Raw genomic sequence first — 27,364 nt, 5'->3', positions numbered from 1 at the left:
CGAAAACCACCCGCAGAAAAGGAAGCCGTGAGAGCCTATAGGCCCCGTGCTCTGCCGCCACCACCACCTACAGGCTGGAGGGATCAACACGAGGCTTTTCTTGCGATTGCGCGAGCTTTGGCAGAGCCCAGGAAAGGAGGCGGAGATGGTTGCGGCAAGAGGCTTCTGGGAACTGTGGTGTTTTCTTCACAGTTTTGGTCCCAGTAGAGTCGGAAGAAGCAGCTGGCGGGCAGATATGGCGCTGTGAAAATGCGAAGTACTTTTCGTTAATTCATTTCCCCAAGAAGCCGGCGAACTGGTACCTGTTATATGCATCTGAAAGAGAGAGAGGAAACAAGAGTAGAAAAATGGCTACTTGTCTTAAAATATATCCAATGCAAAATCCTAAGGAAGCTGAATTTAAAAACCAACGCTTAAGTGCAAGCAGTCGGCTTCTCCAAGTGCTCATCCCTCTGCAAGTGGTCATCCTCACGGCCTTCTTGCCTGCTAGTCCGGTAGCAGAAGCTCCATCTTGATGCCAGCCTGCTGCTGCAGAAGGCAGATGTCAGAGCAACTCCGCCTGCCAGGAAAGTGGTATTTCATTTTCCCAAACAATAGCAAGCCCTTTGAAAGGAACAGTCCAAATGGGCAACCAGCAGGTCCAATTGCCCTGTTGCCCTACATTCAGCCATTAGGCTTGTATCCCCATGGCTATTTCTGCCTTGGCTGCTCAGCAAGCAGTTTTCTTCTTCTTTTCTTGGATCAGGAATATCAACCCTGCGGAATACCTTGCCTTGGGTCACAATTTCTTTAGGTAAATCTTCATGCAGCAAGTTACTTGCTCTCACCATTCCAGGCTTGACCTGCCTTGCCTTCCCCAGGCCAAATTGTTGCTGCACTTTGTCTTTTCTGCTATCTGCCTGCCTGCCTTTCTCCCTGCCTCAAGCAAGCGTTCCCTACAGCTTGCCCCTTTGCTGTGCCTTCCCTCACTGTTGGAGAGAGCCATCAAAATCTCCTGAGTTTGTGTGGTGGAGTTAAAGCAAGGCTATGTGAGCAAATAGTTTGTGACTAGTGTGAAGATCCAGTCAAAGTGGTTAAGTTTATAGTTCATCTTATAAAAGACAGGCAATTAGGGCAATTCACTAAACCATGATTCTGTGTTGTAAAAAAACAGCTTTATATCTCTAGTGCTACATTTGTCTACATTCATGTTCTCTCCAATTCAAAAGGCAGATGAGTACCACACCTTGGAATGAGTCAAACAAATTCCAGAGGTAAAGTTGAATCAATTACAGTGGCTAATACACTACCTTGTATAGAGTCACTAAAGAATTTAGTGATAACATTCTTATATGGCAACCTTTCAGTTGTTTAGGAATTTGTGAAATCTGCATTTAAATATACACCAATGACTCATGACTTTTTCATCCTTTACATATGCTGAGCTTAAGAACCCATCATTACCCATGGCTGGATGTGTGTTAATATCTACTGCCATTTGGAATATATACATTTGAAATGAAACTGGATTTGTTGGCTTATTCTTACATAATCAGAAACACACATTCACCCCAACTCTTGTGACTAACAAAGGACAATCATGATTCCCACGTAATCACCTGTATCTTCAAGGAAGTACAACATGTCTTCTTGAGACTATTCCACAACAACAAAGAGTAGTCATTTATGATATAGATCTTGATGAACAACCAGCCTCCTTAATGAAAAGAGTTTAAGCATATAAAGTTTGCAGCTTTTCCAGCATCTTCCAGAGTACTCTGCTGATAACTCTGCTTGCACATTTGGAGAGTCAGTCTAGTTCAAAGTATGACACAAATTTATTGAGACTGTAAATTAGCATCACCCATTTATAAATTTGATAAGATAATCTGAGTGATTTCCAGCACATCTGGGAGTCATATAAACTTATTTTGGCTTAACTCCAAATAATGCAACTCAAGTGGACCTAAGAAAATGGGTTAATCTTTGGAGAATTTGCATGTATATGATATTATAATAGATCTGTCATACTGGTAGCATTTTATCTCTGCCTAAATTATGCCATAGGGACAACATGTTGTTATGTCCTAATGTCATCCTAGGAGGAAGGAAGGTCCAGCTCAAATAACCACTTAATGAAGTCACTGCATAATTTTGAACCAATAAATTCTTTCTCTGTAGGGATAAAATGCCCTGGAGAAAATTGTGTCTACTCTTTTAGGATTTATGGACAGAAGGCAGACTCTAGATGAGGGGTGTAAAACTCGTGGTGTCATGTTGTCGTCACATGACGTATTGCACCTTTTGCATGGCCAGCGTGTGAAACATTTGGCTCATGGGCCACAAGTTTAACACCCCTGCTCTAGATTTAAAAAAAACAATTATTCAGAAGTACAGAAGGGATAATAAAAATGCCCGCAGTAGTAAGTATTGTTGCAGGATCTAATCTCGGTTGGTCACCTGGACCAGAGGTTTTGTCTTCCGAGCTTTTGGACTCATGCTGGAGCCCATCTTCAGGGCACTTCTCTCTAGCCTGAAGTTCCCTGAGGACCAGCTTTAGCACAACTCCAAAAATTTGGAAGACAAAGTCTCTGGTCTGGTGACTGGGTGACTGATTGGATCCTGCAACGTTACCTTCATTAGTAAGTATTGTAATGAAGGTATGGTAACTCCTGGCCCAGCACCATAGTTTTGCTCTGCCTATAGGGGAGAGACTGAAGAAGGGAAGGGGCATCTCTTGGGGGTGTATTTGCACCTTTTTTTTTACTTTGCAAGGGATCTATTGAGTGCCTCCCTTCCTCTGTGCCCTTCCTCTGTGCCCTTCCATTTTTTCTTGCTCCACCCTCTCCTAACCCTAACCCTTGCTCATTTCATAGTTCTATGTATTACATCAGGAAATGGTTTTGGGAGGAAATAGCTTGCAGAACCTGTGAGGAACTCTAGTCATAACGGTAGGGGTACATTCGTAGAGGCAGTCTTCTCTCCAGAAGTGGCTGAGCCAGGGGCATGCAGTCAACATGAGATAAATCACAAAATTGACGGTTTCCGTTGATTCAAAGGATTTGAATGGTAGGGAAGAATGTCAGATCCTTCTCTGTCAGCTGGTAATATAAGCCAAGCTATGGAGGAACTACCAGATGCCTTTGATTTCTGCTTGCGTGATGATGCCAGTTCTCTGGGCTCCGACTCTGAGCTGAATGGCATGGCTCCCTATCGCAAGACGGATCGCTATGGCTTTATTGGAGGAAGTAGCCTCCAAAATGGGTAAGAGGCAACTTCTGCTCTACAGGTTGCTGGAAGGGTGTGGAATGAGGGAGTAGACCTTTGCTGGACAGAGGATTGGCGCTCAAAGGGAAAATGGCATTAAGTTTGCTGTAGACAAGTAAATTAAATCTCTTTTCAAGCTAGTAGAAAAATTTCATATTCTCAGCTACTCCTTTCTGAATTCTTTCTATTTCCGACTGCTTCACTTTGCAGAAGTAATTTTCATACGTATCGGATTGTTCTCTTCTCACCTGAGTGGCTACATCTATATATCCTGAAAATATTATTTCTAATCATTAGAAATAAACTATTATTTCTGAAGAACTTTGTAACGAAAAGTACTAACAGATGGGGATGAAAAACTGAAAGGCAATAAATATGTCTTGGTTTGAGGTAATTTTCCAAGATGTATTATTTACTTCAGATGTGGCAAGTTTCAAAGACAGAAGGGAAGTATATAAATAATTATCCAACCCTGTTCTACCCTGTTGTTAGGTAATTTTAGATTAATATATTCCAGGAAAGATCTTTTTTTTCAACTTCTCTTTTAGAGGAAGCAAGATGTGTTGAATTAGTGCCCCCTGGCCTATTCTTCTAAAATGACTATCTAAATTTCTTTCACAAAATCTATTGTGACATCAGATTCTCTCTGTAATTTTCTGGTAATGTCTTAGGAGGCTGCCCCAAATAAAATAACAATTTAAAATTAGACGTGAAAATTGTTTTGCTATTTTTTGTATTTAATTTAGCTAGTATTAAAGGAGATAATTATTATAAGGTGAAAAGGCCTATAGATTAGGATAATGTTTGCCAAGAAGAAGCCAGATATTTTAGACTTAAATTCAAGTCTTCAATTAGGAAAAGCTGGACAGAATGGAAAAGTGTCACAAAAAGAGCCAAGGTGGCGCAGTGGTTAAATGCAGCACTGCAAGCTACTGCTAGATCAGCAGTTCAGCGGTTCAAATCCCACCGGCTCAGGGTTGACTCAGCCTTCCATCCTTCCGAGGTGGGTAAAATGAGGACCCAGATTGTTGGGGGCAATATGCTGACTCTCTGTAAACCGCTTAGAGAGGGCTGAAAGCCCTATGAAGCGGTATATAAGTCTACTGCTATTGCTATTGCTATTGTGGTTATTTGGCATTATTTATGCAGAGGGCAAAGGGGTGTAGGAAGTTAGCACTCAACCCTCTCCTAGGAAAATGAAATATTAAAAAGGCAGAATTCTATATTTCCCTGGATGAGAAAAGGAGAAACATGTTTTAAAGACAAAGCAGCTCCCTGCAGCTCCCTACCTCTCCCCTTCAGCTCCAGGGTGATGGAATTAAGACATGACCCTCAGGATTAGCCCTCTACCCATGGTACCTGGGAAGATTACATCACCCAGCAAGGCTCAAGCAAGCCTGGGACACAGACAGCCTACAAAGTCACCGCCGTCTGGGAGTCTGATAGTCAATGGGATACATTTTTTTGTACAGGTACAGGAAACTTTAAGGCAGGGCCTAAGAGAGTGTATAAATATATCCCTCACTCCACTGCAGGTGCTTTTTTTGCCCAGGATTTCAAACCATGTGGTCCTGTCCACCATTAAACCATGTTTCCAAGCAGTCTCCATTAGTGGTGGGATTCAATTTTTTTTACTACGGGTTCTGTGGGCGTGGCTTTGTGGGCGTGGCAGGGGAAGGATACGGCAAAATCCCCATTCCCTCCCCACTCCTGGGGAAAGGTTACTGCAAAATCCCCATTCCCTCCCTATCCCACTAACCTGCTTTCCAGCTCCGTTCTCCTGTTCAGGGCAACAAAAGGAAATCAGTTGGGAGGCAGCGAGCCTATTTGCCGGTTCTCAGAACTACCCAAAATTTCCGCTACTGGTTCTCCAGAACCTGTCAGAACTGGCTGAATACCACCTCTGGTCTCCATGTTTCCGGTCTCTTTCTTCCCACTTGGAACTGAACCCAGATGGGCATTCCTTCCAACAGGGGTTACAATCCCAGTTTCAAGTTTGTGAAACTAAATCTATTCCCTTTTGCTAGCTTCATAGTCATACTACGGTCATACTAGATGGGTGTTCTGTGAACTTTAATCCTCATGTGTTTGGAGGGTATCAGGTTGGAGCAGGCTGATGTAAAAAGACTTGAGACTTGAGGAATTGAATTCATACACATCAAAAGAGGCATTTAGTCAAGTCAGAGAGATCCAGACACATAAGATAAAGGTGTTTACCTGCATTCTTATCAGTGGAGCACATGAGACCTGTTTGTAACTCAGATGCAACTTGCTGGATGAGGATGATAGGAACTAATTTTCCTCCCAAGGAAAACAGACAATATAGACAATACAACATTTGGTGACCATTCAAATTACAACAGCACTGAAAAAGTGACTTATGGCCATTTTTCACCCTTACGACTTTGAGGCATCTCCATGATCATGTGCTCAAAATTCAGATGCTTGGCAAGTGGCTCATACTTATCACTGTTGCTGTGTCCCAAAGTCACATGATCACTTTTTGCTGACAAGCAAAATCAATGGGGAAGCCAGATTCACTTAACAACTATGTTACTAATTTATCAAGTACAATGATTCACTTAACAAATGTGGCAAAAAAGTCATAAAAGTGCAAAATTCACTTAACAAATGTCTCACTTAACAGCAGAAATTTTGGGTTCAATTGTGGTCATATGTTGAGGACTACCTGTGTAGTATGCAGATAACCTAGTTATCAACTCATTTTGGAGGACAATAATTCTTAACGTTTTGTTTCCCACATTTTGCCAATCATTTTATTCAAGAACTTTGATGTTACCATGAAAGAAACAAAATGCTGACTTTGCCCACCTAGTGCATTTACAGTATATATCAGCAGGCATTCTATTGTTACAGTAAGATTAAAGGACTTAACATTTCAATGACTAACTCTATGTCCCACCTAGATTACTGTCTGTAGCGCATATGTGGCACATGTGCAATTGATTGTACACTGTGTTTTAGAATTCATTTCCTTTACACATGAATGCTGATAATTACCAGGCATTTTACTTGTGAATATCTATCTATACAGGCTTGATCCTGATTAGTACTTGGGAGACAACAAGCAATACCAGGATAGCAGGGTAGACAGAGAAGTCATAGAACTATCCCAGAATAAGACAATGGCAAACTTCTATATCAATGTCAAGAAAACTGCATGGGAAATCACTAGGAGTTGAGTTTGAATCAGAGACAACTTTACATACTGGTTACAGAGCAGTGTGGTTACAATGTCTCTGTGCTGCATCATATTTCATTATATTTCATTTCATTAAATGACAGTTATATTTTATCTTTTGAACCTGCATCACTTTAAACAATTTTATTTCAAAGTGAACTACAATTAATTCTTCTATTTCTGGTGAATCTAAAATTGTTACTATTTCAGGAAAACTAAGGTTACAGTATGGAATTAATTAATAGACCCTTGGTCTATTTGAAATCAGTAATATTCCATTCAGCAATTAACCCTTCAGGTTCAGTTGTGGAATGGAATGGACCCAGCTATAAATGTTTGTGGAGATTCTCAGTCATCCAGATCATGTTTGTCCCAAATCTGCTTTTCTAAAGGCAACTGGTCTTTCTTGGTTTTTCTCCTTGAAAACATTTTGCTTCTCGTCCAAAAAGCTTTGTCAATTCTGGCTGAATGTGGAGAATGGAAGGATTTATATTCCTCAGCAGTCATCTGGTTTTTAGCACTCTGAATTTTTTATTTATTTAATTTATTTATTTCATTTATTTTGTCCAGCATGTATTAGATAACAGATGTAAGTATAAACATGATTTTGAATACATGAAATGGATATGGATAAAAAGGAACATTAAGACAAGGATGATAGGCACATTGGTGCGCTTATGCATGCCCCTTACAAACCTCCTACAGTCTAAGGTTAACGTTTTGGGGGTTTGGCAAAGAAACCACAGAGTCAGGTAGTGCATTCCAGACATTGACCACTCTGTTGCTGAAGTCGTATTTTCTGCAATCGAGTTTGTAGCGGTTTACCTTAAATTTGTATCCATTGTGTGCTCGTGTATTGTTGTGGTTGAAGCTGAAGTAGTCATTGACAGGTAGGATGTTGTAGCAGATATTTTTATGTACTGCGCTTAGGTCAGACCAAAGGTGGCATAGTTCTAAGTTGTCTGAGCACAAAATATCAAGTCTGGTGGCATAAGGTATTCTGTTGCGAGTAGAAGAGCGGAGGTCTTTTCTTATGAAATATCTCTGGACTCGCTCAGTTGTATTAATGTCCGATATGCAGTGTGGGTTCCAGACAGATGAGTTGTATTTGAGAATTGGTCTAGCAAATGTTTTGTATGCTCTGGTTAGCAGTACAATATTATCAGAGAAGAATATACATATGATTAGGTTAACAACTCTTAATGCCTTTTTGGCATTAGCTCTCTGAGAGTCATTGAGGCCACTTGGGGTTTTATCTGTACACTCCAATGGGTGTGGAACAATCCCAAGATAAGAAGTTAAACATAGCGGCCTCAGTGGCAGCATATCAAGGATGGATACACTGAGATTCAAGAGCTGCATGCATCCAATCACCCTTCTTGTAGAACTTGGACATTTTTAAATCGCAATTGCCAAAAACTGGTGGAAAGGTTCCCTGTCATCTTGAAATAAAATTGCAATAAAACTCTAAAATTGGCTTAATATCAGGACAGGACAAATTATATCCGGGAATCTTAAAAATGAATGAACTGCTGCCCAAATTAGGTAGTCATACTGTTGCTCCTACATTCTCAAAAACTTTAAATGTATATGATTACTTATCAGTGTGAGAAAAAAAATCTCTTTAAAATATAAATAATCAAAGAGCATCATTGTTGTACAATTGGTCTAAAAATGGCAGCTTGTTGTAATTGGAGCAGGTCAAATAAAGAGTTGGTAAATGTTTGGTGTTTTTTTTCCGCACTCTCTTGTTATTGATTGTAGGTTAGAATTGGCCTAGTGGATAGAAAGAATCCTGTGAAAACCATGTACAGCATACCTCCTGCACTTCTACAGATATTGTCTATTTTGTCCTTGTAATACAAGGCAGTTGGAGCACTCTGTCTAGATAATGGTCATTGTATATATAAATGATGCGCTGCATTCCTATTTGATCTGCTGAATCAAAATAAAATCTTAATTGTCATCCCTTCTGACTGAAACCATAGTTTGTTTAAATGATATGAAGTGCACCAGTAATGGGGAACCTATGCCACACATGTCAAAGGAGACATGCTATGAAGTTATGGGTGGCTACCCAAGCCTTCACCAAAACACCCAGTAACTATTTTTGAATAGTTATGCCCCATTCTCATATTATTTTCTCATGCCTCATGCGGAGGCAGCACAAGAATAGGGTATGGTCTTGCATGGCCTACAGGCTGTCTGAAAGTTGCATGAGGGGACCACATTCTTCTACAGAGCCTCCAATACTCATGCAAGAATGGGGTGTACTTTTTTTTCCTCTCAAATTATTTCTCTTTGGTGTGTGTATGTGAGTGCCATGTGAGCACAAATTAGGCATTTTCGGAGTGTTTGATACACCAAACCCAAAGTGTTTGTCATCATTGCTATACAATCAGTATAGTCCTAACGCCCTTAGCTGGGGAAGACAATCCTCTCTACTCCAACGTAAGGGTCTATGTGGCCAGTCAGCCAGTAGAGTCACAGAAGTCTTGCAAGCAGGAGTTATAAGAGCACGCTTAACAATGAAGTTCAGATCAAGATTATTTGTAATGTCAAAGAGGGCCTGAGTGGAAAATGTCTTTGCCTACCTATTAACTAACATTTCCTGTTTTAGCAATGTAGCTCAGCCACATCCTCTCACCGTATCTATGACGACTGTGCATCCTGAAAATACACGTTGCGGTTATGGTGGCTATTGAGTGTTTTTTCTTGAGTTTTTGGTCTACATGACTTTGGAAGGCTGAACTCAATACATTTATATTAATTCTTTTTTTAGACATACTACAGTAGAAATTCTCATCAGTTTTAACTCATTTCAACTTTCAAGACTTCCTGCAAAGAATTGTGAAATCAGCCTCTGATGAAATGCAGAAACCCTTTAGAGAACTCTAAGCTTCTCTTTCCTAACTACAAAATTCTTATTTTCAGAGCTCCTGAAAAAGAAAATGTCTGTGTATGTCCCCTGTTTTGGGATAATAAAGATGGGACTATATAAGCTATGACCCACACACACAAACATACACCCTTCTTGGCAGCCACTGGAATTTTCTCCAGATCATCCTATTGAGAGCAGAGTTTTCTGTCCTTGGGGTGAAAATAAGCAGTAATTTTTTTAATTCCTGATGCTCCTGTTTTACTGTCCTTTTTTAAAAAAAAACTATTTTTGAAGCCTCCTGCCTTCCAGAGATGAGATACAGTATGTCATCATTGTTTCCCCTCGTCTTACAGGCTGAAAAAGATTAAAGTAGAGGGAGTGGGAGAGAAAAGAGGCATGATTTCCAAGTATAAAATGATTCCTGCTTCAGGTTGATGCAAAACATACCAAGGGGAAAAAACTCATTACAGGCATGATTAATTTCTTGTAATATCTTCATAGGCATAAATGGGAAGGCAGGTAAATGGGATTAAAATGACCAAAGCCCTACACCCTTTTAATAATGGAATGGAATGGAATAGAGAATAGAGGATAGGATAGGATAGGATAGGATATTGGCCAAGTGTGATTAGACACACAAGGACATTGTTTCTCAGTGAACATGCAAAGCAGCAGAATAATATTGTTCTTAGTAATAATACCAATAAGAGGCAGTAGTAAAGAAGATAGGGATAATAATACTACAGCCATACTGCATGAGTAAATATACATAGATATTAGATGGTACTATGATAATTAGTTGCTCAGCAGAGGTTAAATATTTGGCATGCAATGCCCCGAGGGAGACATTGAAATAGTTTGTGTCCAGGATGTGAGGGTTCTGTAGATATTTTCTCAGCCCTCCTTTAGACCTGTGCAATATTCAGGCCTTCTATGGAAGGCAGGCTGGTTGCAATGGTTCTTTCTGCAGTCTTAACTATCCGTTGGAGTCTGTACCAGTCCTGTATGGTTGCTGTACCAAACCAGACAGTATGTATTTTTAATATTTTAATATGCATTACACCCATCACATGCATGTAAAAAAGGGTAAAAAAACAGAGTCGGTTTGGAATGTCCCGATGGGCTTTAATCATTCAGTTCTGCTCACTATTTTGATACTGTTGACCCCACCCCAGATATGCCTCACACTTGCTTCAATTCTTTTCAGCAAGCTCAAAAGTCATTTAAAATGCAACCATCAACTGGGTTCTGTCCTGTTAGCTGAACAACCAAGATGTTGAGGAAGGAGTCATGCTACATTTTGTTTCTGGAGGAAAACAGAGGTCGTTTTTAATGAAATACTCTTTCCAAGCAAAATATTTCTACTGTTCAGTCTACCCAAGGCCCAAGCACTGGATCCTCTAGTGACTCACTTCTTCCTTGACTTCTGGTATGCAGCTATTCTAGTATTCCAACATCTATCAGCACTAAAAAAAAAAAAAGATGGCTTGGTCAACACTGACTCTAAATCAATCCCATGAAGGCAAGAAAAGCCAAAGAGAGGTATAATTCTATTGTATTTATAATAGAGAAGAATAATATAAACAGACACAGTTTCCATACTGTATCTATATGATCTACTGTACCATTTCGCCAAAGAACTCGGGATAATTTCATTTTACCCTCGATGTCTGGGTTAATAATCTATGCTAAGATACAGATAAGCAAATCGCTTGGGGCTTTGTGCATCCTAGGAACTCATCTGAGAAGCTGAGGTCATAGCAGAAAAGGAGTACAGCCCTCTGACTCAAAGAACAGCCTCCTCCTCACCCTTTCCGGTTGCAGAGCATTTTGAGCGCATATGTGCTTCATATTAAAGAACTTGTCTCATTAAAAGGCAGCCTGAAGGCCACACCCACTCTGTTGGATGGTTCATACTGGATAAACCTCTGTCTCTCTCTCTCCCATTGTAATTGCCTCACCACTGTTTCTGCTGCTCCATGTGCAACTTCCTATCAGAACAATGTGGCAACAAGAGAGGGGCTCCAGGCCAGATCCTCCTCCCTCCCCCAGAAATCACTGCCTTTGAGCTGAAGGAGGTTCCAGCAAGAACTTTTCTTTCTTTCTTTAATCAACTGCTCCTTCTCTGCAAATAAAAAGGGAAGCTTTCAATGAAATTCACATGTTTTTTAGCTGAAATCAATATTTTCAGTACCTGTTCCTAACACAATTTATTTAAATATAGTCCACATTTGTGTCCTACCTGAATATAATTTCTTAAATAACTTCCAGATAAATATTTGCTGCTATTAGCATACAAATGGTAATACTCAAATTTCTTCAAAAGTAACTAAATGTTTGTTTCAATGTACCTTTTAGTCATACAGCAATAGCACTTAGACTTACATACGTATCGTGTTATTCAATTATTATTTTTAGTTTCGTAGCACTTTTTTGTCAATCAAAAGTTAGCATTTTGTATCTCTAGAATTTTTGTTCTATGGAACACAATGAATTTGAGACCTGTGTTTGTAGATTTACTGTTGGCTATTTGTTTTGTCATTTATGATCAAAAACATTTGGCTTGTTGGCCAGTCTACTATTAACCCTTTTTGAAACATTTGATTGAAATTATTTTCAAGATGAGGATGTAAAGTAGACATAGTGTAGGTTTGGACCAAAATCAATGAAATTCATTTTTTCCTGATGCGCGCCAATTCTTCAGTTCTTAGTTTGTTCTATTACAATTTTTGCTGTTATTACAATATTTTCCATTTGTTCAGGTTTTGCTTGGTTTTCTATTTCAGATATCCATGTAGATTGTATTGCTTTTTCAAACATGTTCCCCTCCCCCTTCACGTTTAAGAAAAAACTTAAGAAAAGTTCTGGCTTCAACTGAATATTAATTTTGTAAAATCCTCTGTAACATTGTATGTATTTGAATCCAACATTTTTTAGCTTTTTTGCAGGTCCACTAAGCATGATAAAATATCCCTTCATGTTGTGCACTTTTCCAATATCCATTGGAAATCCCTTTATACATTCTAAATAGTTCCTGACATCATGTACCAATGATACATCATTTTATAAGAATTTTCTTTAAGATCATAACATACTGTAAATTTCAACCCCCTTTATCACATATTATTTCAATAATCCAAAATATTTAACCAAATTTAATAATTTGACTTCATGCTAATATGATTTGGGGTTTGAAGGCTATAGTAAAGAGAGATACAGCATTGGCTTTTAAAATAATGTTGTACTTTGTTATGGTCTGTGAGATCCTGAAATAAACTCACTAAGTGATTGATATGGAACCTGCATATTTTTGACAGGATTTCCCCTGGGCAGCACTGCCCTCATTTATCCTGGAAATCATACTTCAGAAAGAGAGAGGGCATTGGGAGGGGATGGGTAGTGGAGAACCAGGATACTTAATGAATCAGTTCTCCTATCAGTTTCTCTCCTCTTAAGTTAGGCTATTTGTTCTGCTGGTGGAGGAATGGAAATTGCTCAAAAGGAAAAATAAGCCATCTACAAATGCCATGTCTCCATATTAACCTATTTATGTTTTAAACTTGTGTGTTTGTACATGTGCCTGTATGGTGATAATCATAGAACTGTTCTGAATGCAAGTTTATGCAAACACCTGTCCAGAGAAGAATCACATATTTTTAACTTGAGGAATAGCCAGTTTCAAACAGGATTTTTGTCAAGGGGAAAAGGGATGCATTTTCAGAGGACAATCAACAGGCAAAATCAACCACATTTTCTCCTCAGCGAGCCTCTGTATCCTCTATGGTCCTCTATGGCCCCTTTTATGATTTGCGGACTTCAACTCCCAGAATTCAAAAACAGACTATAGGAATGGACTTAATAGGAGTCCTCATGAAGGGTACTAATGTCTTGCAAAAAAAATTTTTTTTCAACATGGGAAAGTTCAGTGAGGAACATTATGGCCTTATAGGAAATTTAGAGAGGGGCCCTAAGTTTTGCTTTTCTCTTCTCCATATGCAGCCAAGATCATCTCCCTGTTGTGCTCATCCGACACCGTGAAACCAAATGGCTGGAAATGACAGCTCACTGGGAGAAAACCATGGCCAGGCGCTACAGGAAGGTAAGAAGGTATCTAGCATTCTTTCTTTCAGCACATCTTTTCATCAAAGTCTTTAGTGAACCCTATTATAATTTCAAATGCTCTTCAAAAACTGTGCATTTGACATATTAAATGAAAGTTGGTTTGACCATGATTTATTGAATAAATAGCAAATGGTTAACTTCATAGAACAAAGTCTAGACCAAATATACTGTGAGATGGCATAATATCTGAAACCTATCAGAAACTTTCTCTTATCTCTCTTTTGCACATACCAACCCCAAGCAGAGTCCAAATAGAACAATATAGTTAGAGTTTCAAGATGCCATGTTTTTGTAACCAATGGTTGCAGTTTCCTTGAAATATTAATATTCCAGCTTCCATTACAATTAATATTTGCAAGTCCAATACAGCATAAACTGATATTAAATTAAAGACCTGATGTTAAAAGCCCAGGGAAAAAAATGAAAAGATCTTTGCATGAAGCCAAAAGGACAGAAGTTAGGAAAACCATTCTAACAACTAGATACTAAAACTGAGAAGTCTTCTTCCTGCATCAATCTTATCTCAGATGGGCATAAATTACTCCAAGATTGTTTTCTAAAGGTGAGCTTAGCCTATGAGCAAGTTCACATGAAAGATGGCTAATCCTTTTTGGCACCAAAGACCTTTTTAACATTATGAATTCTTCATATATTAATTGGATTGTGAAACTTGGCATTTGCTTTTAATTCTTTTTAATTTTCTATTAATTTTATGGGTTGTCTTTACAATGTTTAATATTGTGATCCTAAAATCCATACAAGAATCCAAATCTTTATCAAGCCTACCTACATTTACAAAATGCTTTTGAGATTTACCTACTAAAGATATTGCCCTTCTGGAACGTTTTGTGTGACCAACATGGCTTGGCATTTTGTATTCTATCTTGGGAAGCAGCTGAAGAAAATTATTTAAGCAATAAAATTCTAAAGGCAAGCATAGAGAGAGGGGGGGGGAGATATGTAGGTAAATATATGGATGATAGAGAATATGTTATCTTCACTTATGGAAGCCACAATGTCTTGAACATTTACTAAGAAAATGAAAATGCAAACAGCAAGACTGCCACAAAGCTAATTTTTTACACCAATAGGTATATTGTTCTCTAGATATTGTTGGCTGCAATCCCACTAACTTAAATCACTGGCCATTCTGGCTACCGCAGGGAACAGTTCAGCAACATCCAGGAGACCATCCATATGTGACCACTCCATGCTGTAGTATGAAGCCAACCAGAAAAGCCTAGATTGGTGATACGCATGCCAATGATACCCTCATCTTGTAAGTGCTGAGCTTCAGCTCCCCATTCAACCCCTTATTGGTTCCACACATCAATTTAGTCTTTGTCGTGTTGCCTCAACTGAAACAGCCAAAGGAGAAATAGAATTCGAGTTTCTGATGATGGTCCTTCACTGTTTAAAATTCCTTGGAAATCACCACAGCTTTAGCTAGATGTTTTAAAAAATGGAGAAAAGGCTGAGCCTTTCCTGGCGTCTGTGGCCCAAACCTTGGTTATCTATAGAGATAATGGCTATTAGGATTCTTTATGGGAGTGGGCTCTATACAGGATCAATATGTACTTAGTTTATATGGTTTATAATAATTCAGGTAAAGCTGCTGTGTCGAAAAGGAATCCCCTCCTCTTTACGCGCACGCTGTTGGCCTCTGTTGTGTGGAGGACAGGTCAAAATGGAGAGGAGCCCCGGAAAGTACCAGGTAAGCCTGCATCTTATAGAACAGTGATGGCTAATCTTTTCTGGATTGAGTGCTCAAAGTGTGCGCCTGAACCCACAAAATGCAATGTGTGTGTGTGTGCCCCACACACATGTGCCCCACCCCCTGCGCATGCGTGTGGGCCTCCTGCACATGCCCCAACCCCCATGCATGCACATTGCCCCTGCAGGTACCCACCCCCTTCACATGTGTGCATGCCCCCCTGCATGCGCCCCAACTCCCACGCATGTGTGAGGGCCCACACACACCTGCCCCACCCCTGCAGACAGAGATCTGAAAACCAGCTGGCCAGCAGGAGGCACGTGCACATCTGTGGCAGAGCTGAACTGGCTCAGGTGCCATCAGAGAGGTTGCTGCATGCCACCTCTGGCACATGTGCCATATGTTCACCATCAGGGTTATAGAACTTATTCTAGCCTTTGAGGCACAATGAAATTCTATGTGTGTTAGAAGGGTTTGGATTAGAAATGTTCTATTATCACATCAGCCAACAGTACAGCCACCTCTTCAGCTATTGCACTTATCCTTTCTATCTGTGCCCTTATATCAATTAATTGGCAAACCAATGACATATTCTTCCTGACTTATGTTTCCTCTTATTATTTGAATATTTACAAATAATGCATTAAGTATTATTAAGTACGTAAGACAGGTGGCCTGCTTCTTATAGTATAGCATCTCTTAACAAAGGTATAGCAATACTTTGAAATGCAATCCAATGGACATTTAAGAGGGAGTAAGTCTAACCATTGGACTTACTTCCATATTAAGTATGCATAAGACTGCACTGTTAATTTTGCTTTTCATTTGTGTCAGAACGCAATTTAGTTTTACTATTATCAATTCATTTGTAATATCTAGTAACTTAAAAATATTGTGCTTTCAGCAAAAAAATGTTTTCAACATGCAGTTAAAACAATTGAAATGTATGCAGAATAATATAATTACAAAACTAAAATCCGAAGGTGGTGCTTTTAAGCAAATACAGAATGATACAAGTAAACCAAAGTTGAAATCTATTTAGATTATGTGCCATTAAGTTGTTAACAAATCTTAGTAGTATCACAGATGGGCCTTCACAGATGATCTCTGTCATCTCAGCCCTTTGTGTGTTTTGGGGTTACATTATACCCTTTATAGCCTTTATAGTCAAGTCCATCCATTTTGTTTCTAATCATTCTCCGCTTCTCTTTCCTTCCATCTCTCCAAGTATTATGGATTTCTCAAGGGAAGTCTGTCTATGTACAATGTGTCCAAAATGTGACAATTTGAGCCTGATCATGGGTCTTGAGTGAAAGCTCAGAATTGCTTGATGAGCCATTAGTTTATTTTCTTGGTTATCCATGAGATTCTCAAGAATTCAAAAACATGGTCTTGCTTCTTCAAAAATCAGTTTTCACTTCCATAAAGTACCACATGGAAAACTATTGTCTGCGTAGTTTCTGATCTTTATGACCTCAGATATATCACATCTGAACATTCATTTGTACCCTACCAAGAGGTAGTATTTCTTGATTGCTGGTTTCTTTTTGTTCAGTAACTGATCCTAACAAGTTATCCACTACTGCAGTGTCATTTCTAAAGCTGGTCGCTGAATCTGTTATTACTGTATTGATTTGGCCTTTTTTATATTTAATAATAGGCCTATTTTTCCCCACTGTGCTCCTGGTCACATATTTGCTTTTATCATAACTGAGCCGTTGCACCTCCTTGTACCAACAATATAATCAATTTTATTTCTGTGCCCGCCATCTGGTAATGTATAGACATCATTTTTGAAGACTGTGTTTGCAATAAAGGAGTCACTGAATTGACATAAACTGATAAATCATTTTCCTACTTCATTTCTGTTTCTTAAGCCTTAAAGTTCAACTACAATTTTGCTCCTTACTCTTTTCAGTTGTGGCATTCCAGTCTCTAGCCATGTCTTGCTGGCATGATTTTCAATTTTAGATTGAAACTGACCATAAAACCCATCAACTTCTTCATCATGTGTTAAGGTTCGGAGGATAAAGTTGGATAATTGTTATTTTAAAGAGTTGCCCATTGTTTTTATTGATATTGATATTATTTAATTACATTGGTCTTGGTATTACTTGATTTTTGCTGTATCCTTCCTGACTTTAACAGCAACATCATTCCTTCCTTATTTTTTTATATCTTGTAGTAACCAATGTGAGTTTTTGGTTGAAAGTGTTTAATTGCAAACAATTAGCTGATGCAGAAGATGTGAACATGCAGTCCATTTTGACTTTCATTTTACTGTTTTCATGCTTTTTACATTCTGTCTTGCAAAGTACAGTAACACTGTCTTTCAGCTTTTGATATCTTTTCCTGCATGTCAACATCAGCAACTAGATGTCTGGAAGGATTTAATTTAGCAACATGATTATCATAAGCACTATTAATAAACGGAAAGACCTTCAGCTGTTGCTTAGTAGCGTGTTGAGTGCCTGAAAACCACATCATCTAGCACTGTATTATCAATAAATTCGTTGTGTTTAGCTGTCTTTCTTTAACAACATATAAAGATGGGAAAGAGCTGGGCAAATATGGGCCCTCAATTGACCGAGGTCTGTTTACTGTTGCAGGAATTGCTTGATATACCTGGTGATGCTCAGTGGGTGGAGACTATCACAAAGGACATTCACCGCCAATTCCCTTTCCACGAGATGTTCTTGTCTCCTGAGGGTCCTGGGTGAGTGAGTAGAGTATGCAGAGTAGAATTTTTTGAACAGATTATTATAGATTGAAATATACAGAATAGTTTTCTGAAGAACTTTTTAATCCATCATATTTGTTTTAGGGAAAATGAATGATATTTAACTAAAATACATAAATGCTTCATATACTATCTTTTTTTCCTTAATTTATGTCCAATATTGTGTTGATAAAAAAAATCAAAACAATGTCAAATTTAAATTGTAACATGCTTATGTTTTGCTCTATATGTTGCATAATAGCATTAGGTCCATGCATAAGTTTCTTGAGAGTTACAAGACTCCCTCCTTCATTCAATTTTAACTTTAGTTTTTTTTTTAATTAAAAGTAACTTAGCATGTTGCAGAACAAAGGACTAGCTTCTCTAGATCCCAATAGCATTTGTAGAAAATAAAAGCAATGGGCCAAAAAACACCAACAGAAGTCAGAATTGAGAAAACTCAGGGAAAGCTAAAGAGATGATGGGGAGCAACCTCACCAATTTCCCATGAAGAATATCATATTATGGCATTTATTTGGTGAAAAGCCAAACTCTGCCATGTTCATGTTATTATAATAATGCACAATGCAAGCTCTAAAAATCACATATGATCACTGACTTCTGAAGCGTACCTACCTCTGTCTAGAGAAGGGAAGCGATTCGTGGATTAATACAAGAAGCAAGATTTTCTTCACTGAATATTTTCATATAGAGGCTAGATAATAAATTCCAGGGGTGCTTTCAGTTGGATGATTGTTTTGATGACTGAAATGGACCTTTCCATAACTGTAGCCCCATAACCCTTTACCACATCTTCTGAAAAACTATGGCAGCATGGATAAAGACTGGTGATCCTAGCTCTGAGTTGTGTGTGTGTAAGGCTCAATGGATCAACTGAACTCAAGCTTTGTGTGGTTAATGGTTCAACATGTTGTATGGCCCTAGAAAATTAATTAACATTAACCACACTCAGTGTGTTGCATGCATGACTACAGATTATAATTCTTTATACTTTGCATAATTGTTTCCATTTCCAACTTTAATTTGGACAACTCTAAGCTGAATTCCCCAGATACATTAGGGTACTATTTGGATCATCCCTGCCAGTTGCTTTGAACCCAGTTTATCTATGGAATGTGGACAATCCTACCATGTAGACTGGTCACTTGCCCCATGGAAGAGTGTTGGGGAATGGAAAGCACATTTACATATTCTGAGACTGAGCAACCTGTTGAATCCCACTGGCCAAGGCACAGCACAGGATTCTACCTAAAAGCGAACCACAAAGCTGAACTGGAGTGCTCTTATTGGATTCAATCTGGTGAACGCAAGGCAAGGATGTGACCATGGCTTCCTCAAGCCTTCTGTGATCTCTATTCCCTTACAGACAGCAAGGGCTGTTGCAGCTGCTGAAAGCCTACACTGTGTATCGACCCGAAGAAGGTTATTGTCAAGCTCAAGGCCCAGTGGGTGCCCTGCTTCTCATGCACATGCCACCAGAGGTGAGTCTCAGGCAAAGCCCTTCACCCTTACAGTTATCATTATGGTTATTGGATTGATTGACTGACTGATCAAACAAAATATTTGAGCCACTCTGATCTGAAAAAAAAATTCTGGCTAGGGTGTAAGCCCATATAACATTAAAATACTTTCCAAATAGAAATTGGATGGGGTTGAACCCAATTTCCAAAGCTCCTGAGAAATCAAATTGCCTTCAACAAGTCAAAAGATAAAGGACAAGGATGTCTGCATGCAGGGTCAAAAAAGTCAACATGGCAGTGGTGTCAAAATGCAGCTAGTCCAGATGGTACCATTGTAGATCAGTCTGCATTGCCACTAATAAAAAATTGGCAGAAATTTGATTGCATCAGTGTGATGGCCTCCTGACATTTTTTAATGTACCCTTTGAAGATCCCTGAGAGGGACCAGATTACATCCCTCTGATTTTCAAAACTCTCTCTAGAATTCTAGACAAGATGGGCAGAAGGAGCACTGACAAATCTTGGTGCCCTCTCTCTCCTTTGTACGTACTGTACAAATCTGCATTGATTTTTTTCTTTCTTTCTCAACTTTATGGTGCCCCAATGGGCCTGGTGCCTTAAGCACGTGCTTAGTCTGTTTAATGGTTAATATACCACTGCTTTTATCTTACTTACATCAGACTTATTCCATGCTAAATCCTCCCTATCAGCTGCTACTGTTTGTCTTCCCTGATGGCTGCCTGTTCGTTTTTTCCAGCAAGCGTTCTGGTGCCTGGTACAGATCTGCGATCACTATCTGCCTGGTTACTACAGTCCCCAAATGGTGAGAGATTTGGGAAAGAAGGGCAATCCACCTGTGGGGATGGGAATCAACAAACTGGAGTGGGACAGCAGTTCTTAAGGCCTTTCTTTGGGGTTGAGTTAAAGTTCTCTCCATCAATTTTTAATACTAGCAGAAGCTATATTGGGATAATTTTTTCTGTCCCCACTGCTAATGCTTATTCTTCTTCCACAGCCTCTATTCCAGCTTGCTGCCAAATGGTGCTATCCTCTTAATCAAAAATATCTGCAGGGTTTGGGGAAAAAAGTCATGGGTTTAGCCCTCTGCCTTTGGTACCCATTTTTCCTTCTCAACGAGCACCCAGGAAAACAGTGATGGGACAGGAGTGAGGAGTGAGGGTTTGACATTGGGTGCCTCCTGGCTTGTGCTGATTTATCAAATGCTGATCAGCCTTTAACAATCTGGCCTTTCAACTCTTGCTGAGAAGAATCCACTTAGCTTCTTATGATGTTTTCCATAAGGTCCCAGGATGACAGTTGCTAGAGAAAATGATTTGTTACGTTCCTTTGTTGAAAGCAACATCCTAGCTGATTTAGGCAGAATGTTCTCCAGCTGGAGATGATATTAATTACCACTGATTGGGGAGAGGAATGGAACCCCTAACATATCCCCCTTTCAATCTCTCTCTGGTTTTAATTAAGCAAAACAGGCATGTAATTAGAAAACTTTTGAAAGTATGGGACTTTGAAAAAGCAGCTCTTTCCATATCTGGCATCTCAACAAGCCTGCAGATCAGCTGCTCGCATCTCATTCCCTATGGGAGATGTGGGGGACAAAGAAGTGGAAGAGAGTGCCTGGGGACCCGGATGGGGGGAGAGTAGAACTGCATTTTTATTTATTATTTTGATTTTGAACTTTTAAATAGATAGATTAAAGGCAAAATTTCAGGATACAACTTTATATTTGACTCACATAAAAGAAGATTCACACACAAAATTAAAGCCTAAGGCTCAAAAATTGTGCCAGGTGAAGACAGCAAGCAAGACTGTAGTGTAGGGGTCTCCAAACTTGGCAACTTTAAGACTTGTGGACTTTAATTCCTGGAGTTCTCCAGGCAGCTGGCTGAGGAACTCTGGAAGTTGAAGTCCATAAGTCTCAAAGCTGCCAAGTTTAGAGACTCCTACTGTAGTGGATGGATGAAACTGTAGGATGGAAGGCTGGAGGTCTCATATCTCCCCTCCTGGAAGTGCTTTCTGTCTTCATATCCTGGCCTTCACACTCTGTCTATTCTATTCTGAGCTAATAGCTTAGTAGCTCCTACTGTCACTATACTATCTTCCAGGGGTCATTTCACAAATTATTCTTCTCTTAATAATTCCCATAACCTTAATTTGGGCTTTCACAGCCTATGTTCCCTTTCTGGTGATTTAAAGGTCAAAATGCAAAAAGGGAAATAATTTCCATAATGCCAATTCCTGACTATAGCATAAAGGCAAGTGACTTGAAAATTCAGCCGTTGCTTGATAAATAGACCATTTTCAGAAGACGTAAAGGAAATTTATTTTAAATAAAATCTTCAATTTTAAATATTAAAATGAAAATAGTGTTGAATGACCACTATTTAAAACCTGATGTCACAGCTGCCAAAAGGAAGTGACAAATGAAAATACAGTGCTCAAGTCAAATCATAAGATGTCACTGGTCTGCTACAAAGGATCTGTTCTCCCTATGACATGGTTTATGTCACAACATAACATTACAGAGGCAAGAAGATTATAATTAAGATCTCCATGCCCATCCAGAAGGATACATGCAGGTTGAAGTTTAAATATCATATTCTATCATTTGTAGAAGAATAAAGACAAAAATAATGCCATGTTTTAATACCCAGCTTGTATCCACACTGTCATACTTTTTAACCATTGTAAACAAATAACTATAAGTCAAGGATGGGTGAGGGTAGGAAAGTAAGAGTAACAGAAGAGGAGACTATTTGATTAAATGATATTGTTGCATCTTTTTCCTGCAGGAGGCGCTGGTGCTAGACAGTGAAATTTTTACAGCGCTCCTCCATCGCGTGTGTCCGAAGGCCTTTAAGCACTTGCAGAAGCATGGGGTGGGGCCTTTGATGTACATGCCTGAGTGGTTCCTGTGCCTCTTTGCCCGCACGCTGCCCTTCCCCACGGTGTTGAGGGTCTGGGATGCCTTCCTGAGTGAGGGTGAGTGAAGACAATGAGCTCTTGGGGATCTGTAAGTCCGAACTGAGACAAGAAGCAGAATCATATTGCAAAACTTCACAAGGCAACAACTGATGATATGAGGTGACTGGGAGAATAAATTGCTAGAGTCTAACCCAGGGGGAGCCAAACTTGGGAACTTTAAGACTTGTGGACTTCAACTCCTAGAATTCTGGGAGTTGAAGTCCACAAGTCTTAAAGTTCCCAAGTTTGGACAGCCCTGGTCTAACCCTACAGATGCAGGAGGCTAAATTGGAAAACAAGGATAGGAGAGTCAGCACAATCTTTCTTTTAGGGAGAGGCATCTTCTATGGATAAAGGAAGAGATTAAAATCTTTCTGAAGTAAATGTAAGAAGAAATAGGATATTGGATGGAGAAGGACAGGATGCAGGGATGGTCATGATTTGGAACCAAGATGGGCTATATTATGATGGACTCACACTTAAGATTTTCTGCAAGAGCAAAGTAGAGATGTTGCTGAGTAGGCAGAGCTTTGCTCTTCTGTTTTCACAGAGCCAGGACATTCTGTTTTTTTCTACCCTTTGGAATGGAGTTATTCCAAAATCACTAAGCCAGATCATGCCTGATAATTATTTAGATGAAGAACTACTACTAAAGAATCCCAGGGGTGTAAAACAGATAAAAGGAAGAGTTGAAAAAGCATTCAAGAAAAAGATACTAGCATATTGTAAGATATGCCGTATAATTGCCAAGTAAAACTCATGGAAAAACCCAAGAAGTCACCAAAAATCCAATGTTATGCAGGGACATTTTTGAGGTTTTTCTCATGTTTATGTTATTTTAGGGCTTGTACTACATTTTTAAAATGTTTCCAGTTCAAAATGATGGGAAACGTATGCGGATTTTCAGGAGCTATAGTTGAAAGACATGCTTGAAATCCTGAAAAAGATATTTTATCAAATTACTCATCCTTATTTTGGAGGGACAGTCATCCCCAGCCTTTTACAGATTCTGAGGCTGTAACTCCCAGAATTATCTGTGAGCATGAGCAAAGAATGGGAATTCTGGGAATTACAGTTCTAAATTAGCTGCATCACTCTGAGTAAGCAAGATAGCTTGGTGAATAAAGGACGATTTCAGTAAATTTATTCACCGGTTTTCTAATGTTGCTTCCCTGGAGCTCTTTGATTATCTAATTCTGCTTCCCTGGAGCTCTCAGATTATTCAGAAACAGATTATTCAGGATAAGCAATATTATTCAATGGAAGAGCATCCAGTTTGAATCCCAGCACTTCCAGCCAAAAGGGCTAAGTAACATGAAAGATGTTGCTTGTCAGAATAGGCCTGGCCAGATGGATGTACAAGAGTGCTTGCCACAAGCTCAACTGCTCTGCCCTGGCTTTCTCCCGCAGGAGTCAAGGTGTTGTTTCGTGTTGGTCTGCTGTTAGTCCGCTTAGCCCTGGGCTCCTCTGAAAAACTACGTGGCTGTCCAGGACTGGTAGAGACACTGGAGAAGCTACGCAGCATCCCACCTCAGTTTCTGGAAGAAGACAGTTTCATGGCTGAGGTAAAAACTACAAAAGCCTCCTCTCTAGTGTAGCAGCTCCCTTTTGTGTTTCCTTCTAACTGTAATCAACTATTTTTGGTGTGCAGGCCTGCGAGACCTGCAAAAGATGATTTCAGTAATAATTGGGAGATTTTGTGAAAGGGTAGAAACTCTCAAGTATTTGTCTCTGGTGTTTAAAGGTACACAAGGAAGGCATAACAGTGTGTCTGTGTGTAAAAAGTGGGATGTTAAAGGACAGAAAAGAATGTATGTTCCAAAGGTGCTTTCCCCAAAAGTAAAGTGACCAGATTTTAAAACTGGTTAAGCGGGACACCATTGACGGAGGGGGCGGGGGGCGGTGTGTTCTTGATTAAAAATTTTGCTGCCCGGCGCTGTGGCTGAGCTGAAGCTGCCAAAGCTCACGCTGGCGCCCCCGCCCGTAGCAGTGGTGGTGCTGCCTCCCTCCCCCTCTGCTCGGAACACCTGTGCTGGGCACCGTGTTATCCCTGCCGCCGCCTCCTCCTCCTCCACCATGCTTTTGAGAAGCCATGGGGCCTTTTTTTTCCTGCTCCCGCCCCCTCCGCCGCCTTCCTACTGGCTCCCACAGCCTCATGGCTCCTCAAAAGCATGGTGGAGGAGGAGGGGGCAGGGGTAATGCGGTGCCCAGCTCAGGTGCTCCGAGAGGAGGGGGAAGCGCCACTGCCACAGGCGGGGGTGCCAGTGGGAGCTTGGTGGCTTCACCTCAGCCGCAGCACCGGGTGGCAAAAGTTTTAATCAATAACACCGCCCCCCCCCCCATTCCATTCCCAGGCAGAAGAAAGAGACTCCGGGAAGGAGAGTTTGGCCAGTCATCGGAAGGTGTTTGAGAAGGAGAAAAGCAGGCAAGGAAACTTCTCAAGAAGTTCCAGAAGCAGCTGCTTCTCCTCTGGGCTAGAAGGAGGGGAGGAGAAGGAAGGAAGGAAGGAAGGAAGGAAGGAAGGAAGGAAGGAAGGAAGGAAGGAAGGAAGGAAGGAAGGAAGGAAGGAAGGAGAGAAGGAGGAAGGGAGGGAGAGGAAGGAAGAAAGATGGGAGGAAAGGAAAGAGGGGAGGGAGGCGAAAGGGAAGAAGGGGAAAGGGAGGAAGGGAAGAAAAGGGCACCTTTTATTGTCCTCATCTTGTAAAACCCCCGCAGGCTGCGACCCCGGGCTCGGCTCCTTCCCCGGGCACAGCCCACCTGCTCTGCCGGCCCCGCTTGCTTCCGAAGCAAAGCTTCCGGGCGCCGGCTGCCTCTTTGTCGGAAGGCGAGGCAGAGCCGCCCCGATCGAAGCCATTTCAATCAGGGCAGCGAGGAGCAGGGCAGCCATGCTGCCCGGGGAAGCCAGCGGGCTTGTTGCAATTGCTGTGGTGGGCTGCAATGTCCTACCTTCCGCGGGGACCTCCGCTCCAGGCGCGTACGTGCAAAGCGCGGGGCCGAGCTGGAAGGGCCGTCGCACCAGGGCCGAGAGCACTCAGCCCGCCCCCCCATCTGCGTCCCCCTCCGGGGATGGAGCAGCCATAGCCTGGCTGCTGCGGGTGAAACAGCTGGGAGCCTCCAGGGCATTTGGAAAAGCTGGATGCGCCCCTGGGTAAAAACCTTCATTGCAAGTATTGCAAAGCCCATCTAAAAATCAGGATTTTTAAAAATGCCATGACAAATTGTTCAAAAGCGTGATTGTCCCGCTAAAAGCGGGACATCTGGTCACCTTACCCAAAAGGCAATTGGACTTTCTTGGATTTTTTTTCCCTTGAAACTGTTTCACTTCTCATCCAAGATGTTTCTTCAGTTCTGACTGGAGGGGAATGGAAATATTATATTCTTTGCAGTTTTCTGGTCATTAGCATTTTGAAGATCTGATAATCGGGAGGTTGCAAACTACAGTTTGCAATGGGAGCTCTAATTGATTTGCTGCTAGGCACCCAGAAATCTATCTGGCAGTCCCAATCTACCATACACACAAACCAGCTATAAGCCGGCAATATTCACCAATGTCCTTTCCTCATCTCTGTTGCAGAGGTGGGGAAATCTGAGTGCTGGGAGCTGCCCTTGGGTGATTAAGCAAAGGGGTAACATCATTCAAGTGCTAGGCTCCCATTCCAAGGAAGGGGTTTGGTTTTGTTGTATTGTTGGGCTGGCGTGTTAAATTAAATGAAGCCTTACATACCCGTTTTTAATTATTTTGCTCCTCCAAATGAGAATTTCTTTCAGAGAATTTGCAGCCTAAATTGAGGAATGCCACTTATTGAAGCCATAAGAGCTTTAAAAGAAGGAATGTATGGCCACATATGGACCCCAATCAACAGGGTTCCCCCTACCTTTCTTGTCTTAGAAGTCCATTTACTGTAATAGAAGTAATTCTAAATTCATATTTTCCTCCTTGGGCCTCCTACCTAAATTTGTCCTTGTTGCTTTCTTCACCTTTGGTAGGTCCATGATGTGCCCATCTCAGAGAGTGACCTGGAACGTGAATGTAGAATCCAACTGGGGAAACTGCGCAAAACTCAGCCTAAATTCCAGTACAACCCAAAGCAGCGCCTGTCTGGTGCAAAGGCCATTTTTGACGTTCAGCAACTGGAGGATGCACAGAGCAATAAGACAGAGAAGGAAATTCATGCACATACTTTCCACATCCCACAAATCAAGGTAGACCCGCCCCCATCACCCCCAAAGGAGCAGAAGAGGGCCTCGGAGATGCATGCTCAGAAAAAAGAGCAGAAAAGGAAGAAGCCGGACACACGGGGAAAGACTTTCCATGCCTTTGAGCATCCCACGGGTAGAAGGGAGAGAAAGCTAGAACCAGAAGCTGCAAGGAGCAAATCATCTTTTTACTTGGAGGCATGATTCTCACTAAGGGCAGAGAAGAGATGGAACTCTGAGAGAACAATCATGCAGCATTTTCTCATTGCCCTGCTCTGGTTAATGGATGAATTCAGAAGTTTCGACATAGCCTGAGTTGAAGGCAGTCTCGAATTTCTATGAAAAAATTAAATAAAATAGGCTGGGTTTCCTAATTTTAGGAGCTTCCTCTTTCTGAGGCCTTCATCTACAACCCTGCTTGAATTAAAATAAGATATAGATAATCCCATCCTACATATGTTTTGAGATGTAGAGCTATGAGTTATAGATATTTTGTGTGAGAGTGTGTGTAGAGATACAATTTAGCGAAGCTTAGTGAATTTCAAAGGGCAGAGCAAGTAGATTTCACTAAGTATCCTTCTTCCCATCACTCAGCTCCCATCCTCAGTAATTTTAACATAGTGTCAGAAGGAGACCTCTTGATAATTTGGAAATATGTTAGCTCTCCATTAACAGCTGCCTTAGACAGAAACTTTCTGCAGTTACAATGGTAATGAAAAAATAATTTTGTGAGAACTTTTGCAGGTCCATAAAGCAAACAAAAGCTGAAGTAAAATTGTAAAATTGTGATGTTTTACTTAGTGACTGCTTTGTTTAACGA

General features: G+C 40.5%; 1 protein-coding gene across 2 annotated transcripts; it reads left to right on the top strand.

The window, feature by feature from the left end:
* The first annotated feature begins 140 nt into the window (after nt 1-140).
* TBC1D10C (TBC1 domain family member 10C) lies at nt 141-27,364 on the top strand. 2 transcript variants are annotated; one of them, XM_087713787.1, is made up of 9 exons: nt 141-793; nt 13,329-13,428; nt 15,058-15,165; nt 17,775-17,881; nt 19,272-19,386; nt 20,123-20,188; nt 22,176-22,365; nt 23,758-23,912; nt 26,335-27,364. In XM_087713787.1, the coding sequence occupies exons 1-9, from the start codon at nt 687-689 to the stop codon at nt 26,746-26,748; spliced, it is 1,362 nt and encodes a 453-aa protein (XP_087569913.1). In that variant the 5' UTR covers nt 141-686; the 3' UTR covers nt 26,749-27,364. The 2 variants fall into 2 exon arrangements, with proteins under 2 accessions (XP_087569913.1, XP_087569905.1); XM_087713779.1 differs by lacking the exon at nt 141-793 and adding an exon at nt 2,484-3,243.

Source organism: Thamnophis sirtalis, unplaced genomic scaffold (genome assembly GCF_051295495.1).
Source record: "Thamnophis sirtalis isolate CommonGarterSnake01/CBP01778 unplaced genomic scaffold, rThaSir2_p1.2 scaffold_1, whole genome shotgun sequence".
Taxonomy (NCBI): Eukaryota; Metazoa; Chordata; class Lepidosauria; order Squamata; family Natricidae; genus Thamnophis; species Thamnophis sirtalis.
Note: the sequence above shows the minus strand (reverse complement) of the source record. Positions and strands in the feature narration are given on the sequence as shown.